Source organism: Schistocerca nitens, chromosome 3 (genome assembly GCF_023898315.1).
Source record: "Schistocerca nitens isolate TAMUIC-IGC-003100 chromosome 3, iqSchNite1.1, whole genome shotgun sequence".
NCBI lineage: Eukaryota > Metazoa > Arthropoda > Insecta > Orthoptera > Acrididae > Schistocerca > Schistocerca nitens.
Window position 1 is genome coordinate 176,025,224 of NC_064616.1, and position 19,771 is coordinate 176,044,994.

The following is a 19,771-nucleotide window of genomic DNA, read 5'->3' on the forward strand; positions in this document are numbered from 1 at the left end:
TATGCAGAAACGAAAATAGGCCACTAGGGAGTTCATGTGAACCATGAGGAGCTTAATGATGTCACATTGACACCAAATTTCACCACAATTCTGCCCAACCCCACCAAGCACGTATCACACGATGGGACGGTCGTCACACCTCCTCTTACCCACATTTCACTCTTCTTTTGATGCCTCAGCGATAGAGGTCAGAACCTCGTTGAAATCTTGCGGTTTCCTTATGGGTGGTCGAGAAAAACATTTCAGACTTATCGCTGCTCGGAGTTGACACGTTAAGGCCTCAGGAGACGGCATAAAGGGCGTTAGAAAAACCACCCCTTCGCTTGGGGCGTTGATTCCCACACGTTTCACCCTCTATAACGACAGTTCTCAGTGCGATAAGCAACAGGATGATGTTCTTGACAAAGTTCGACCTTGTTGCCGCCTCATGGCCGTTTCAACCCTACTTTTAGGGCATCGTGGGGCTGCAACCCCATTGGACGTGATCTGACCCCTTTGGAGTGTAGTGCGACCGCAATTTTTGCTCAGCTGTACAGCTTGGAATCACTAGGGACTGGTAAAAACCATTGGACGAGGTCTGAACGTGATCCGAAGGAGCAAGGAGTTCATACACTTTTTCATTCCTCCTTTATCACGCCCTATTATACACTCCTGGAAATGGAAAAAAGAACACATTGACACCGGTGTGTCAGACCCACCATACTTGCTCCGGACACTGCGAGAGGGCTGTACAAGCGATGATCACACGCACGGCACAGCGGACACACCAGGAACCGCGGTGTTGGCCGTCGAATGGCGCTAGCTGCGCAGCATTTGTGCACCGCCGCCGTCAGTGTCAGCCAGTTTGCCGTGGCATACGGAGCTCCATCGCAGTCTTTAACACTGGTAGCATGCCGCGACAGCGTGGACGTGTACCGTATGTGCAGTTGACGGACTTTGAGCGAGGGCGTATAGTGGGCATGCGGGAGGCCGGGTGGACGTACCGCCGAATTGCTCAACACGTGGGGCGTGAGGTCTCCACAGTACATCGATGTTGTCGCCAGTGGTCGGCGGAAGGTGCACGTGCCCGTCGACCTGGGACCGGACCGCAGCGACGCACGGATGCACGCCAAGACCGTAGGATCCTACGCAGTGCCGTAGGGGACCGCACCGCCACTTCCCAGCAAATTAGGGACACTGTTGCTCCTGGGGTATCGGCGAGGAACATTCGCAACCGTCTCCATGAAGCTGGGCTACGGTCCCGCACACCGTTAGGCCGTCTTCCGCTCACGCCCCAACATCGTGCAGCCCGCCTCCAGTGGTGTCGCGACAGGCGTGAATGGAGGGACGAATGGAGACGTGTCGTCTTCAGCGATGAGAGTCGCTTCTGCCTTGGTGCCAATGATGGTCGTATGCGTGTTTGGCGCCGTGCAGGTGAGCGCCACAATCAGGACTGCATACGACCGAGGCACACAGGGCCAACACCCGGCATCATGGTGTGGGGAGTGATCTCCTACACTGGCCGTACACCACTGGTGATCGTCGAGGGGACACTGAATAGTGCACGGTACATCCAAACCGTCATCGAACCCATCGTTCTACCATTCCTAGACCGGCAAGGGAACTTGCTGTTCCAACAGGACAATGCACGTCCGCATGTATCCCGTGCCACCCAACGTGCTCTAGAAGGTGTAAGTCAACTACCCTGGCCAGCAAGATCTCCGGATGTGTCCCCCATTGAGCATGTTTGGGACTGGATGAAGCGTCGTCTCACGCGGTCTGCACGTCCAGCACGAACGCTGGTCCAACTGAGGCGCCAGGTGGAAATGGCATGGCAAGCCGTTCCACAGGACTACATCCAGCATCTCTACGATCGTCTCCATGGGAGAATAGCAGCCTGCATTGCTGCGAAAGGTGGATATACACTGTACTAGTGCCGACATTGTGCATGCTCTGTTGCCTGTGTCTATGTGCCTGTGGTTCTGTCAGTGTGATCATGTGATGTATCTGACCCCAGGAATGTGTCAATAAAGTTTCCCCTTCCTGGGACAATGAATTCACGGTGTTCTTATTTCAATTTCCAGGAGTGTAGCATGATCATGGGGGATGCAACATTAAGATTTGCACGAATAAAACGGAAAAGGGTCCCTCTAAGAATCCCCCCCAGTTTGGCAACACCCTCGGTGCCACCCAGGCACCTTGGTTGAGCACGTTACATATGTACCTGTCAGAAACTTCGACACACATTCTGCCTTGCTACTGCTGTAACGCCTGAAGGCAGGCATACTCCTCTGAGAGTTGTCGATAGGGTTGCCTAACCCTCAGGCGTGAGAGCGACCACGAGGCAGAATTTGTGCCGAAATTTCTGACAGGTACATTTGCAACGTGCTCAACCAAGGTGCCAGTGTGACACGGAGGATGTTGCCAAACTGCGAGTCTTAGAAAGACCCTTTGCCGTTTCTTTCACGCACAACTTAAGGTTCACCCCGCGTTATCACGCCATACGAGGGTGCGAAAAAGGAGCAATGAAAAAGCATATCGACCTTCTGCTGCTTTGAATCACGTTCATATTTCGTGAAATTGTTGTTAATAGTCCCTGGGGATTCCAAAGGGCAAAAATTGCGGTCCCACTACACTCCAGAGGGGTCAGATCACGTTCAGTGGAGTTACAGGCCTACGACGTCCTTAGAGAAAGATTGAATCGTCCGGGGGATTTTAGCAGTGTCAACAGCTGTCAAGACGGCGTCCTGTTGCTCATCGCACTACGAAGTGTCGTTTTCGAGTGAAAAACTTTCGGAACTCAACGCCGGGAACTAAGGGGAGGTTTGATTCACGCTCTTCATGCCACGCTATGACAAGGGAACCTCCCCATCGCAGCCCCCTCAGATTTAGTTATAAGTTGGCACAGTGGATAGGCCTTGAAAAACTGAACATAGATCAATCGAGAAAACAGGAAGAAGTTGTGTGGAACTATGAAAAAAATAAGCAAAATATACAAACTGAGTAGTCCATGCGCAAGATAGGCAACATCAAGGATCGTGGGAGCTCAGGAGCGCCGTGGTCCCGTGGTTAGCGTGAGGAGCTGCGGAACTAGAGGTCCTTGGTTCAAGTCTTCCCTCGAGTGAAAAGTTTACCTTCTTTATTTTCGCAATGTAATACGTGTAGTGTCTGTGTTTAGCGACCGCACCGCAAAACCATGCGATTAGTAGACGAAAGGACGTGCCTCTCCAATGGGAACCGAAAACATTTGATCGCAGTCATAGGTCAACCGATTCCTCCACAGGAAAACACGTCTGATATATTCTATACGACGCTGGTGACGGCATGTGCGTCACATGACAGGAATATGTTGTCGACCCACCTAACTTGTACACTTGGCAAGTGGGTAAAAAGATTCTTCTACCTTGCCCGATTTAGGTTTTCTTGTGGATGTGATAATCACTCCCAAAAAAGTGATGAATACATAAGAGTTTCTCACATAACCTGAAAATAAAAAATTAAACTTTCACGAACGGTAAGACTTGCGCCGAGGACCTCTCGTTCCGCAGCTGCTCACGCTAACCACGGGACCACGGCGCTTCTGAGTTCACAATAACCTTGATGTTGCATATCTTACGCGTGGACTACTCAGTTTGTATATTTTGCTTATTTTCTTCATAGTTCCACACAACTTCTTCCTGTTTTCTCGATTGATCTGTGTTCAGTTTTTCAAGGCCTATCCACTGTGCCAACTTATAACTAAATTTGAGGGGGGTGCGATGGGGAGGTTCCCTTGTGAGAAGTTTCCGTGTCGATACTGAGCTGCGGAGTATCCGATTTGTTTTCCTCGGCCACCCATAAGAAAACCGTGTGATTTCAAAGCTAGTTGTCAAAACCGTCAAAAGAAGGGGTGAATTGTGGCTAAGAGGGCGTATGACGACCTTCCCATGGTGTGATACGTGCACGGTGGAGTTGGGCAGAATTGTAGTGAAATTTGGTACCAGTGTGACATCATTAAGCTCCATACAGTTCACATAAATGTCAGACCCGTTTTTTTTCCGTATGTGGACACCCTGGTGTTTGAAGCGTCGGCGAGCTCGAGCGTGACTTCGAAGTGCGCCACTCTATTGCGCCATTACAGAGAAAGGTTGTAGGCATCTTCGAGCCAAATTTCAATCTAATGCGTCGAAATGAGAGACAATTACTGGGTTTCGAAAAAGTGATCGTTTAAATTTGTTGTGCAATGTCAAAATTACGATAAACCCTTAAGAAGAATGTTTAGCTAAAAGAAAAAAAAAACAAAAACGTACCATCCTGGGAACGACACCTGTGCAATATTTTTCTACTCTAACCGATAAACAGATGCTGGCAGTCAATGCACAAGAAACGACCGGTCAAATAAAGAATTGGAATTAATAAAGCTAGACTCAACGCAGACCACTCTATCGAATTACCACCCGACGTGGCGTAATCATTGAGATGCAGACTCTTATCCGAGACCTGTAAGATACAAATGTCGCTCCCACGGTTCTGATTTAAGTGTTGTATGAAATCCGTAATTCCCTTCAAGCAAATATCGGGATGATTCCTTCAAAAGGGCCAGTGCAAATTCCCTTCCCCATCTTCACACAATCGATTTTGTGCTCAGTACCCAATTTCATCTGCGTCTGAGAGACATCAAACCCTATGTTTTAATCCTCCATTTCAAACCACAGAGCGAGACGATGTAGGACGTAAGACAGTGAACTCGTATTCTTCGGCAGGAGCAGGATACAAATCCCTGCCGGCCGGGGTGGCCGAGCGGTTCTAGGCGCTACAGTCTGGAACCGCGCGACCGCTACGGTCGCAGGTTCGAATCCTGCCTCTGGAATGGATGTGTGTGACGTCCTTAGGTTAGTTAGGTTTAAGTAGTTCTAAGTTCTAGGGGACTGATGACCTCAAAAGTTAAGTCCCATAGTGCTCAGAGCCATTTGCACCATTTTTTGAACAAATCCCTGCCCGTGAGCCCAGTTTTAGTTTTTCTGTTGGTTCCCTGTAGGACTTAGGGTGAATGCTGGAATAAATTACAGCCGATTTTCTTCGCCATTGTTGTCCAATGAAGCAAGTGCTCCATCTCTAATGACTTTACCGTCGACTGAACATTAAACTCTGATCTTCTTCCTTCCCTCCCTCAGTTTCCCCCTCCTTTCCACAGTTCCTTCTCTCATTATTTCGATCCAGTTCTTACTTCCTTTCCATGACGACGAAAATTTTCATGATATTCTGCGTTAACGTGTGTTAAATGAAAAGTAGTGGCAATGCTGTTATAATTCATACCAGACTTTATTGACAGACGCTTACAGTGTTACATATCCTCAATATAATCGCCCCGCATCTCGGTCACTTTCCTCGACACAGATGGAAGGCGTCTGTCTCTGTCGATGTCTCGCAAGGACCGCCCTCTGGCACGTATATCTTCTGTCGAATCGGCTACCGCATGCAATGAACGAGGTGTGACAATGGTATCTTTATGCACTTGTAGAGGAATTGCTCAGTGGGTGCAACAGGGAAGGGAAGTCTCCCTTGGAACGATCGCCACGATGGACGAAATCTGCGTTTGGTTGTGCGAACCACGATTAAAAAGACAATCCAGTGATTGGAAACACCCGGGTTCTACTCGTCCCACCAAAGTGAGGATTGCCGTGGCGCGTACAGCCACACAAACGCAACGGTCGGCTACCGTGGCAGAGTTAAGCGGCGCCTGCAACTTAGTGCCGGCGCGTTCCACTAGCCGGCGCTAGAGGCGTTCCCGCCAAACATTCAATCAGCCGCGAACTACGCACGCGCACGAGCGTTTTTCCGCCGCGGATGGTCACACTATGATATCACTATCCACCAGTCAGGGATCGCCAACGGCCGCCAATCATCACTCCGGAATCAGCGGAGGAAGACTGGAGCCGCCGTGTTAAATAGCCGGAAGAAAGGGGAACAGGCGTCTTTCGACCCGCATCGGACTGCCGCCCGGAAGATACTTCGACGCAGCCGGAACGTCCAGGTACCACGTCTTCGCTACGCCGGCCATCGACCCCTTGACTCTGCGCCCGTCTACTTCCTCGGCATCCGCCGGAAAGCGTCGAGAGAAAACCCGACAAAGGAACGTAAATTCATTCCAGTTGCTAATATTTCAATTCAATAAGGTGGCATATTCTTTGGCTCGTTATAAAATTTTGGTAGGAGAAGAAGCCTTTTGTTTTCGAAGAAAGTTTATCTTTTTGTAAAATTGAGCGGTGGCCTTGCTCCACCTAATAAAAAATTTTTGTTCGCACACGGGTGTTAATTGGTGGATATAACAAGGATTACATCACAATCGTCCCCCACTGAGAGGAAAGCGACGGCACCATCTGGTACTGCATATTATCATCCTTAATGACAATGCGCACTGCGAACCCCGTGCAGGAGCTCCTGTTTACCTTGTAGTTGGAGATACTGGCACCTCAACCGTATTCACACGATATGAATCCGTGCGATTACGACCTGTTCAGCAAAATGGAGGAATCTCTTCGTGACACGTGCTATAGCACAAGGGGAGACATCATCCGCGCCACGGTGCGGTCCTTGCGAGACATCGACAGAGATGGACGCGCTGAGAGTGTATGGCGCCCTCCACCTGTGTGAGGGAAGGTTATAAAGATGCGAGATTGTTATATTGAGGGCATGTAACACGGTGAACGTCTGTCAATAAAGTCTGGCATGAATTATAACAGTGTTTTCATTACTTTTTATCCAAGCGTAGTACACTGTTAGACACAGTAAACGAACAAGCAAAGCTAAAGAAGCAAAGTGAGTGAACGTTTATAACGATGGTAAGATACTTGGCCAGCAAAATCCGAGTGAGCAGTAACAAAACCGTCTCAAAGAAGGAAACAAAACTAAAGGAGGCCTTAAGTTACAGTAATTCGGCGGAATGAGAGTGAAAAACGCACGTCCTGAGGCGGCCAGTTCACACGTGGTACAGCATGTACACTAATATTTATCTCCTTTAGAGTAGGAATGACTCCTTTTATTTAAGTTTCCTTCGTGTTACATAATTTGCGTTAAAGGATCTACAGTAGAACAGGAAATAGCCAGCAGATAATGTTGCGATTATCATTACTTTACGTCGCAACATAAAACAAACATCAAATGTGTAACAGCTTTAATAACTGAATAGTGAATTCATGACGAATTATTAAAACTGATTGCTTTTATCAATTATACAGTAAATTATATTTTATTGCTTAAAGAAATACATAGCTGTGCAGTCCGAACTAAGATGTTAGCAACAGATTCATAACGAAAACTAACGTTCCTACATAAGCAGACATGCGCCTGCTGTGTCTATTTATGAATCGGCCGTGAGATGGTCTGAGCCACTTAGATTGTATATGGCAACAGTCTGCTCGCCTTCCTGCAGTTTTTCTACTGTAATGATATGACGCAACAACAGAATAGCTCAGGTACATCTATTCGTCATTTTTTATTCTCCAACAAATATTGCTGTAAATCTCAATGCTTTATATATAACTTCCCAAGTACAGAACTTCATTAATAAGTAGTCCACAGATGTTTTCATATATTAAACCTACCTTCTTTTGTCTTGTGCCGCAGCCCTCACACATTCTCGTACATAAAGGCGTAAGCTATCTTCATCTCAACCACGGTGTAAGAACTACATCGCAGAGAGCATTTTATGAAATTTTTTATCAGACTGTTTCAAATACTACCCTCCTTGATGACGCGGAATTAATCGATTCGTATTGTGATGACAGAAAGAACTATAAACACTGTAATGCAAAACAGATTGCTGTGTACGGTCCCTGGTCATAAGTTAGTGCAGTCGTGTTTCAGAGGCTCAAAAGTATGACTTTGTTGGGAGGTGATTCTTCTCTCGTTGGAGTTAATCTCGGTGGAAACCTGGGTATTATTCCACTAACCAAAGAATGCCCATTAGTAACGACGCATACTTTTCCTTGTTAAGCACTGTTGAGCGTGTGCCATTCAGTCATTGCAACCCCGTTACACCACAGCCACCAGCTGTAATGGCAGCTCATGTATAAAAATTGACGACCTTGTTAGGGTAACATCCTGTTGGAAAAATTTTGTTTCACTTCATAGGATCACAGTTGCAATGAAAACGTTTCTTTGTTGGATGACAATTAGAGACATGGACTACATATCTTGGTAGTATTTCTTCGCTTAATGTGAGTCATCAACGGTCACTGTGTTTCGTGTATCAACCAGGTGTCGGAAAAGTGACGAAATGCGCTCCTGTCAACTACACTTTTTACACATATTCCGTACCCAGGTACAGGAGCTTCTCCTCGGCGTTGTTCTGTAGCAGCATTTTGGTATTGTACGCGTCTTCGTATTCAGCAGTTGTTCACTACGTCTTTAGTGTACACTAGATAAAATTCGTTTTTACTGCACGTTAAGCCGATACCAACTTGTGTGGAATATGCTTGTACTGTGATTTTCTTTCTTCTTCGATGCTGAACGCTGCGCAGCCTACTACGTCGGAACTATGATACTGCTACCACAACACGCAAAGCCGTGACTACGTGGTGATGAGACACCAGCCGAAAGTATATATCAGGAGCAAACTTCGATCCGTGGCCTTGTTCTATACTATCACTTTCAATAATTATATAGCGTCATCAACCTTCCTATTACCCACGAGACAAGGTTAACAAGTTTTCCAATACGAATCTTAACCATATCACTCTGACTGCCTAAGATAATTTCATGCTCGTACACTGTGGTAGATTTTATGACTACACACGTATTTCATTTCTCCACTTACGATATCAAAAACTTCTACAGTTCTATTTCCACGAACAAAGAACAAACTCGAACGGTTGCCCTGCTCTTTTTTTTTTAAGTTACAGAATTGTTTTAATATCTCGCTAGTTCATGACCAAGTTCTGTAGCTAATTTATTTCTGACATTCACAGGTTTTAATATTCCCGGCCCTGACGCAGATTGTCCTCATGCTCTTTCACATTTCAGTCCCACCTCTTTTGCTCTGAATGAGTCTATACCTTCCATTTGCATCTAAACTATCTACTGGCCAAAGAGACTCATTATTGATCAAGTAATACCCCTGAACAATGATACCATCTATTATCAAACACAAGAATCCATTCAGATAAGTGTACAATACAAAAAAAAATTCATCACCGTACGGAAGACCCTGATCGTTAGTCCAGAGGAAACCACAACAGTCTTCGGACTACATTCCACGTTCGGTGATTTCCATCTTTCTTCCTTCCATATACCTCCTCCGTTTGCTTCGATGCAGTCACACCCACAGTCTCTTTTTCTTCCGATATTCGCATTCTCTGGACCGGCAATCGCCAGTAGTAGATTTAGTAATCATCATATTTATGTGGCCGTATGCGTGCCTTTCGCCATTTTTGCAATATAGGACACATCCTCTCTCGGCCATCAAGCACCTCATCCTCCACTCTGGAGGGCCAGCGAAACCACTGGGGAAATCACGCTTCTTAACATTAAATCCTGTCCCAAACATCTGTTTCTTACCTCAGCCACTTAAGCATTAATAAGTCACGCTCTACGTGTTTCACTGCCTATCAAATAAACAGACATTTGCACCCCTTCCTGCGTCCATGGATCTGCGCACATGGATCGTTAATGATCCATCACACTGCATACCATCTCCTGTAATCAACATCAAAGGATTTTGTCCTCTCTGATATTATGGGTGCCTTGAAACCGTTTTCATGTCACTATTATTAAAAATTGACTATTCTACTACATGCGTCAGCTGGACTCGCATTCGGAAGGACGACAGTTCAATCCCGCGTCCGGCCATCCTGATTCAGGTTTTCCTTGATTTCCCTAAATCGCTCCGGGCAAATGCCGGGATGGTTCCTTTGAAAGGGCACGGCCGACTTCCTTCCCCGTCCTTCCCTCATCCGATGAGACCGATGACCTCGCTGTCTGCCAACCAGTGTGGTCGTGCGGTTCTAGGCGCTTCAGTCTGGAACCGCGTGACCGCTACGGTCGCAGGTTCGAATCCTGCCTCGGGCATGGATGTGTGTGATGTCCTTAGGTTAGTTAGGTTTAAGTAGTTCTAAGTTCTAGGGGACTGATGACCACAGATGTTAAGTCCCATAGAGCTCAGAGCCATTTGAACCAATTTAGAACCTCGCTGTCTGGTCTCCTCCCACAAACAACCCCAACAACATGCGTCAGCACTTCACTGCCGTGTGAACATGTGCCTGTCACATCAAACTGACAGTCAAAGGGTAAACGAGATGCAACCTTGGAGATACAATTGTAACGTTCTACAATCAACAACGGAAAGATCACATAGTGGAGAGCACTACCTCGTTGATCTCCATGATCGGGTTGGTCCTTCCTGCCGTTTTCTATCATCATTAATCGATTTTCGGCCGCTCTCGATCCGCAAATGATATTTCAGTAGTTATGTCTGATCCAAGCAGGGGTCAAGAAAGACATGTTGAATCGTTGGCATTATATTATTATTGTTATTGTGAGAACTTGTCTCTTACCATTTCACAGAATATAGAACAGCATTTTACACACACACGTTGCTGTTGTCGGTTAAACATTTCAAAATTTTCCAGTTTATCAGAGATAGTTTCATATACATGAGGCATAATTGAAACATTGAGTTCCGTGCCTCAATCGGTAAAAACGGAACCCTTAGGGCATCACTTCGTTGTCTGTCTGTCTGTCTGTCCGACTGTTATAAACCAATTCTCTCAGGAACGTTAGACGTATCAAGTTGAACTTTATGTCACATACTAAGGTCTACGGCCCCTTGGCGATGTAAAGGATTGAATATTCTAAGTCAATGCTGTCAAAAGATACGACCATTTATGTCACGTATTTTGACACTCGAAAACTCACTCATCAAAACCTATAGGGTACTTCCCGTGAACCTAGAATCATGAAACTTGGCGGTAAGAAAGGCTTTACAGTATAACTAAAGGGAAAAAACGAGATTGTTAATTTTTAGTTACATCACACGAAAAAAAGTCATTTGTTATCCAACTGTCTCTCTGCCCGACCGTCCGTCTGTTAAGATGCCTTTTTCTTAGTCACGGGTAGACGTATAAAGTTGAAATTCATGTAGCAACCAGGTACTAAGGTCTATGATCCCTTCATGGTGTAAAAACGCTAAGCTTCTAAGTCAATGAAATCAAAAGGTTGGACATTTTGTGTCGCATATTTTGACACTCGCAAACTCACTGATTAAACCTCCCGTTGACTTATAGTCATGAAAGTTGGCAAGGAGCAAGAGTTTACAGGGAAAGTAAAAGAAAATATCAAGAAATTGTTAATTTTTAATTACTTCACACGAAAAATATTTCGTTTGTCATTTGTTATCCAACTTCAAAATTAAAATTAAAACATTCTCGAAAGTCTTGGAATTCCCGGGACAGATTTCGTGCCAGTATCAATGCCTACAATAGGTATAAATCATCGAGATTATCGACTCCCAGGGCGGATGAACTGTCATAATACATAATTAAGTTTGTATGGAACCCCCGGAGCGTGAATCCTACTCGCACCTGGCCATTATTTTTTCTTTTTTAAGTCAGTGCTGATTATCCAACCTCTTGAGTGAGTAGATTCTACCTCTGAAGTGTGATTTTTAAAGGTATGCAGAATATACTGTCATAACTTTTTATGAGACTCCAAACGTTTCCGAAGCATCAGTCCCTTTAGATGCTGGAACAGGTGCACGGCAGAGGACGCCAAATCTTTTAAACGGAGTGAATGTTTCAAACATTCGTGTTTCGAAACCCTCAGTTTTCCCACTTCAAAATACCTTTGTGAACAGGTGCATGGTCTTGAACAATTTTTTTTTGCAATCCAGGCGTTATCGTTCATTCCAGTCAGGTGCACCAGCAAATTTGCGTAGTATTGTCAAGGTCATAAATGGCAACGAGTCTTTTCGTCCTTGAAAGCACTCGCCATAATCCTGCGATACATGAAACGAGCTACACTTTTTTTTTTTTTTTTTTTTTTTTTTTTTTTTTTTTTTTTTTTTTCCAGACCGCTTTTATTGAGCCATGGTCTGTTGCTGTTTCGTGAAATGGTTAAATCGTGACATGTCCACGGACACAAATTGGCACAACATGTCGATTCGTTTCTCTTCATGGAGCCCCAACTATCCGTTTTCGCATTTTCTTATGGTTGTCACTCAAGACATAGGGCATCCATTCTGTAAAAACTTTCCTCACAGTTAATTCTTCTATTAAAATATACCATACCATTTAGTTCGATATACTTGTACCATCAGCTACTCCTACACCATTAACTGAAGATCTTCCAGTGCCACATTGTGCACTTTCTCCATTTTCTCATCGCTTGTTGCAGTTTCTGGTCATCCTTCACCTGGCTCACCTTCAAGAGAAGTACAGTTACATTTTAATTTAACCATTCATTTATTGACTGTTGAAAATGAAGGTGCATACTTCTTAGAAACCTTGAGTGAATTTCCTTTGGCGATGAACCGTCCGAAATAAAGTATTTTATAACGATACGGCATTACAGTGGATAACACTGGAACGAAACACACATCATTACAAATATTTCAGAAAGCCACACGAATTAACTTATTTCGAAAATCACGTTGAGACTTTGTTTATATTACTATGCAACATTTACCAACGTAACAAAAACAATTATTTAATCGTTGTCAGTGCCATCTCTGCACAAGGTCAAGAATTTTCACCTTGCCCTTGTACCATTAGCGCCATAAAATAACAAAGACTACATGCATTTCCCTTGATTGTCTGAAGCAAGTACGGACATTGCCAGCTAGTTCATTTCAACAAACAGTGACAAGTTAGCAGCGCAGGCTACAAAGTTACTGCAATGAACTCTTTCGCAGTCATAATTTTGGCTTTAATATTAATTAATGTTGAAAGGTTTTGTAGCTAAACCTGTATTTAATTCAGTATATTAGCGTGTGCTATTGTTTACATTAGATTTTTCACTACACATTTCCTAATAGAGTTACCAATGCTTTCCTTACCTACACATTCAGCTACTGGATCTATCCTTAGGTTTTTGCACCATGAGCACCCAACAGTAACCGTCTAAAGGCAAGGAATCTCGAAATGAAGCAATTCTCTGCTGGTTTTAGCAGCACACCATACATCACTGCTCCATTTCTCTGCTGTTGTTGCTCGAATTTGCTACCCTCGTTATTGGTTTATTATCTTTTCTGGAAATGTATTTTTTGCTTTATTCCACAAATATTCCCTGAAGTGGACGTAATTGTTTTGAAACTAGAAACTTCATTTTTCTTACTAATTTATGTTTATTGCTTAGTAGAAAATTATTTTGATCTATGAGGTAAACCCTATGTTGCCATTTGACAACAATGTGGACAGAAAGCTACAGAAGGAAAACAAAATAATTGTTGTCATTAAAGCCAAATTACATTGTTACTAAAGCGTTCACGCACTTGTTCAAATGTAATCCTCCACTAATACGTCTGTGCACTCGATCAGTAATGGATCACAATGACAGCTGCACTTCTGTACCAGAATCCCACTAAATTATTTGAACTGATGTACTAGAAACGCAAATCTGTTGAAAGAAGGCATTAATGTTATGCAGGACGTTCCGGCAGCACCGGAATTCCTATATAATGGAAGTATGCGGAAGATTTGGAACGGAAAACAGTCAATCGATCTTTTTGAAAAATGTAGGATATTAGTCTTCTGAGAGAAACAGTGGCGAGTGGGCATACGTATCGGCGTAGTCATTTCTCAAGTCTCTGACAGTGAGCTATGTTCTGCTGGCCAGCGTGCTGGTCCGTTACCTCTCAGCAACTCTCGCTCCAAGTCTTGTGTCATTGCTGACTGGCTGCTTCTCATGTTTGAGTCTACCACCATTATTGTGATTTACTGCAAGAAATTGATTTGTTTCATTAGTTTGAATGATCCTCTACTTACGTTTCAAACTGCCTAGCGTCTTGTCTATAATTCTCTCGCAAAACTATCCGCCTAAGTCGTCACATTACAAGTTCTCATTTTTTGTTTTTAGGCTGCCGTACTTCAGTTCCTATGTATTCGAATGTTGTGATCAACTGCAGACATCGGTATTTCCACTGTGAGAAGTCAACAAATGAAGTAAATAAGTTACCATTCCCACTTCAAGGCCTGAATTTGCGCTTCCGCTACAAATAATGCAGTTTTATAACTGAGAGTAGCTAATTTGCAGATGTAGATGAGAGTTGTTTTTGTTCTGTTAACTATACTCCATCGTACAATGTTACTCCACGATGTTTGTGATCATCGAAACACCAAAATAGAAAATTTGGTGAACTACGTCTACAGTGTTTCTAGAGTTCTGAGTAACTGCAGCCAATTCAATTTTTAAATTTCCTTCTGACTGACACAATCTTTTTTCACAATATCTTCATCCACTAAAAGTTCCATCACTAAGCTTCATCCATTGGCTAAATCTCGCCGCAGTACTCAGTAATCTGTTCTCGAAGTCTTCCGAAAATACCATTTTAACGCACTACTAACGAATTTACATGTTTCTTAAAACATCCCTGCAATACTCGTGTAATAATTAAGTGCAGGTACTCCAGTTTGGTCTATAATTATTGTCTGGCAACATATGCTAATGCGTTAATGCGATACCGATTTACACAAGAAAAAATTTATTTCCAATTTATGGCCACCAGATGAAAGTCTGGCTATGTACAGCTTCTCTTCGACGTCTCCGCTTCTCATATAGAACAAATTGTGTAAATAGTAGTTAATAATAAAAGCAACATTATGCCTTTCTCACTTGTTTGACCTTCTCTGTTCATTTCCAGTTCCTAATCCATTACATATAGAAACATTTCATCTACATCTACATCCATACTCCGCAAGCCACCTGACGGTGTGTGGCGGAGGGTACCTTGAGTACCTCTATCGGTTCTCCCTTCTGTTCCAGTCTCGTATTGTACGTGGAAATAAGGATTGTCGGTATGCCTGTGTGTGGACTCTAATCTCTCTGATTTTATCCTCATGGTCTCTTCGCGAGATATACGTAGGAGGGAGCAATATACTGCTTGACTCCTCGGTGAAGACATGTTCTCGAAACTTCAACAAAAGCCCGTACCGAGCTACTGAGCGTCTCTCCTGCAGAGTCTTCCACTCGAGTTTGTCTGTCATCTCCGTAACGCTTTCGCCATTACTAAATGATCCTGTAACGAAGCGTGCTGCTCTCCGTTGGATCTTCTCTATCTCTTCTATCAACCCTATCTGGTACGGATCCCACACTGTTGAGTAGTATTCAAGCAGTGGGCGAACAAGCGTACTGGAACCTACTTCCTTTGTTTTCGGATTGCAAAATAGAAAATTTGGTGAACTACGTCTACAGTGTTTCTAGAGTTCTGGGTAACTGCAGCCAATTCAATTTTTAAATTTCCTTCTGACTGACACAATCTTTTTTCGAAACATCTTCATCCACTAAAAGTTCCGTCACCAAACTTCATCCATTGGCTAAATCTCGCCGCAGTACTCAGTAAACTGTTCTCGAAGTCTTCCGAAAATACCATTTTAACGCACTACTAACGAATTTACATATTTCTTAAAACATCCCCGCAATACTCGTGGAATAATTAAGTGCATGTACTCCAGTGTGGACTATAATTATTGTCTAGCAACGTCTTTGTTGCATTCACAGCATCAGATTCGCACCTGCTGGGCAAAATTGGAACTAATTTTTTCGAGCGTAAATCGGTTCTGCATTATCGCATTAGAATATCTACCAAGTTTCACTTCCATACGATAACTACAGCCCACACAGGGCCCATGTGAGTCGCTGCACTTTAATTACAGCCACTCGGTACACGTACTGACCACTACTTGCATATATCGAGATTATTTGGCGACGCCCTTATCAAGTCATCCATGATACAAGGAAAGGAACATTCAGGACATTTCAAAAGAGGGTGCCATGTTCCACACGTTCCACAGTTTCTGAAACGGAACTCTGTAAAAGTAAAAACTTGTTGTCTGAATGTAGTCAGTCAGTTCAAGAGCCAGTGCTATCCTCCCTATAAAATAATCTCCACTATCTGTAACACTGCAACACGAATGTTTGTTTACTTTGCCTACTTCCAGTCCACACTAAGGGGTCAAAAGTCATGAAATACCTCTAACTTCGTGTCCGACCTCCTATTGCCCGGTGTATTACAGCGACGCTGCGTGGCATGGACTCATCGAGTCATTCAAAGTCCCCTGCAGAAATATTGAGCCATGCTGCCTCTATAGCCGTCCATAATTGTGAAAGTGTTGGTGTAGGGTTTTATTCACGAACTGATCTCTCGATTATGTCCCACAAATCTTCGATGGAACTCATGTCTGGTGATCTGGATGGCCCAACCATTCACTCTACTCGAATTGTCCAGAATGTTCTTCGAACCAATTGTGATCAACTGTGGCCCGGTGACATGGTGCACTGTCAACTATAAACAATCCGTAGTTGTGTTGGACCATGAAGTCCATGAATAGCTGCAAAAGGTCTCAAAGTAGCGAAACATAACAATTTACAGTGAATTATCGGTTCAGTTTGACCATAGGACCCAGTCCATTCCATGTAAACAGCCCACACCATTATGGAGCTACCGCCAGCCTGCACAGTCCCTTGTTGACAACTTGGGTCCATGGCTTCGTGGGGCTTGCGTTACACTCGAACCCTACCATCAGCTCTTATCAACTGAAAGCGGGACTCATCTAACCAAGCCACGGTTTTCCAGTCGTCTAGGGTCCAGCCGACATGGCCACGAGCCCAGGAGAGGCGCTGCAGGCGATGTCGTGCTGTTAGCAAAGGCACTCGCGTCGGTCGTCTGCTGCCATAGGCCGTTAACGCCAAATTTCGTCACACTGTCCTAATGGATACGTTCGTTGTACGTCACACTGGTTTCTGCGATTATTTCGTGCAATTTTGCTTGTCTTTAAGCGCTGACAACTCTACGCATACGCCGCTGCTCTCGCCCGTTAAGTGAAGGCCGTGGATCACTGCGTCGCCAGTGGGGAGAGATAATGTGTGGTGTCACCGCCAGACACCACACTTGCTAGGTGGTAGCCTTTAAATCGGCCGCGGTCCGTTAGTATACGTCGGACCCGCGTGTCGCCACTGTCAGTGATTGCAGACCGAGCGCCACCACACGGCAGGTCTAGAGAGACTTCCTAGCACTCGCCCCAGTTGTACAGCCGACTTTGCTAGCGATGGTTCACTGACAAATTACGCTCTCATTTGCCGAGACGATAGTTAGCATAGCCTTCAGCTACGTCATTTGCTACGACCTAGCAAGGCGCCATTGTCAATTCCTATTTATCTTGTGATGCATGTACCGTCAGAGCGATGTTCACCAATTATGGATTAAAGTTAAGTATTCCAGCAGCTACTTACTTTCCTTGATAGTATAATTACTCTACCTGTTCCAGACCTCACGCCAGTCTGCGTGAGCTTAAACGCGTGCCTTTCGGTCTCCCGTCCATTGTGGATTGGCTGTCTTGGCAGTCCACAACATAATGTCTGAAATTTGGTATTCTCGATACACTCTTGGATATCGGAATATTGAAATCCCTAACAATCTTCGAAATAGAATATCCCTTGCGTGTAGCTCCTACTACAAATCCGCGTTCAGAGTCTGTCGATTCCTGTTGTGCGGCCATAATCACATGGAAAACCTTTTCACATGTATCACACGAGTGCAAATGACAACTCCGCCAATGCTGTGCCCTTTTATAACTCGTGCACGCGATGCTGTCTCCCTCTGTATATTTGCGTATAGCTAGCCCATGACTTTTGTTACCTCAGTGTATAATATTTTGGGCCACTTTGGGCTCTCACTATCTTCGCCCAGAAACAGGCAGTCAGACTGACGCAATCACTAGGTAGGCCATTGATATTGTGTCTGGGAAGTCTAATTCTACCGTCCCGGCCGGTCGAAGTGGCCGCGCGGTTCTGGCGCTGCAGTCTGGAACCGCGAGACCGCTACGGTCGCAGGTTTGAATCCTGCCTCGGGCATGGATGTGTGTGATGTCCTTAGGTTAGTTCGGTTTAACTAGTTCTAAGTTCTAGGGGACTAATGACCTCAGCAGTTGAGTCCCATAGTGCTCAGAGCCATTTGAACCATCTACCGTTCCTGGACTAATATTTCGTCCCGACATTTGATGTTGACAGTACTGGTTCATTCAGAAGAGACCGCACCGTTCATTCAGTGAACACCACACAGGTAAACGACATACACTTAGATAACACTTCCTTAGTCACTGTACAAAAAGGTGTGCACTATTCACCAGGTTTCCTTTTCAGTACACTTCCAGCAGAATTGAAAAAAGATTGAGTGATACACCACAAGTATTCAAGTCGAAGTTCTGTTCTGTACAGGAGTTCCTTGCAGTAGTTGAAAACTTTTCTCTGTAATGTATTATTGATTCGTATTTTTTTGTTTTATTAGTTCTTCAATGCTTTGTTTATAAATTTTCTAATCAGCATTCTGTGCACTACGTATTGACGCGTTCCATGAGCAAGTAACTTTGGCTCGTATGGTTCTAAGAAACCTTATCGTCCCTCATTTCTCCTTGTCATCTGGTAGATTTGAGAATGGGTGCAACTAACGAGCAAGAGGATACATCTCTGTTTCCACAAGCTATTGCGAGTCCGATAGACATTCAGTAGAGCGCAGAAATCTTCTGGATTTTAGCCGTCATTTATTAGACAGTTACTCATAAAATGTATAACGTTTTTAGGATAATGTCTTGCGTATCTTCAACAGATATTTCTCGTCATAAGTCCATTGGAGTCATACCTGTGAAGCAATAAGGTTTCTGTTACGCTGTTGTTAAAAATCCCATAATTTAAGCCGGCACGTCTAATATGTGTGACTTTTCCATGTTCGGCGTCGCATAATTTGTATCAGTCAGGATAATTACAGTCTACGGCGCAACATCAAACGTCGATGACAAAGATTAACAAGAAAGGCTCTATATTTTTATGTATTTGATTATTATATCAGAAGTAAGAAAAAAGGAAGAAAAGCTACTCCTTTCAACGGAATTATCTATATTAGCTATACTATTGCAGCAAGCTCTCATCATTAGCTAAAAATTAAAGTATGTTATTGGCTGCAATGCTACGTTCTCATAAAACTGCAGGAAGGCGATTGACGCTAGCGCAGATCATTATTCCTCCTCGAGGAAAACAACATATAATCAGAAAAGTAAGCTGACATTTTCGACCAGACACTATATATTATTGCTTTAATTTCGTTTCCAGTTGTTTTGGAATATGCAATGATTATTTCACCTAAACACCATACTCAATGACAACTGAACCGGAAATTACTACCTATGATACTCCTGGATAATGTACAAATTCGTCAGCACTATTTTTCCACAGCAAAACTGCAGCATGGAGTTGAGGGGAGTTGCATGTGTGTTGCAGTGATCAACGGTGAAAAAGCAGCTTTCAACACGCCAACATTTGCAAAGAAACGTGAACGCACACTGGATATGCTCATCAAGGACCTCTACTCGGAACACATGAGCGAAGGAAGAGGGGTGAGCGCTCAAGTCTACCCCTGTAGCATTTATTGTCACATACAGAAGATCTCTTCGTGGTCTCCAGTTCAGTCTATATACAGTTAATTTGCCAAACGAGTCTCTAAAAACATAACATAGAAAGGCTACATCACATAATCATTAATCAAAATTCCTGTTACTACTTCATTCATGCGCTTTTCAATAGATCACAAAATTCATATTCTATCATTCGC

The 19,771-nt window shown here is 44.0% G+C and overlaps 1 protein-coding gene across 1 annotated transcript in view; it reads left to right on the forward strand.

Moving 5' to 3' along the window:
- Positions 1 to 19,771, forward strand: part of LOC126249132 (GTPase-activating Rap/Ran-GAP domain-like protein 3) — a 334,020-nt gene that overhangs the window by 209,984 nt on the left and 104,265 nt on the right. The window contains exon 14 of the mRNA XM_049950784.1: positions 19,441 to 19,556. Within this exon, the coding sequence (XP_049806741.1) occupies positions 19,441 to 19,556 (116 nt within the window). The remainder of the gene's footprint in view (positions 1 to 19,440; positions 19,557 to 19,771) is intronic.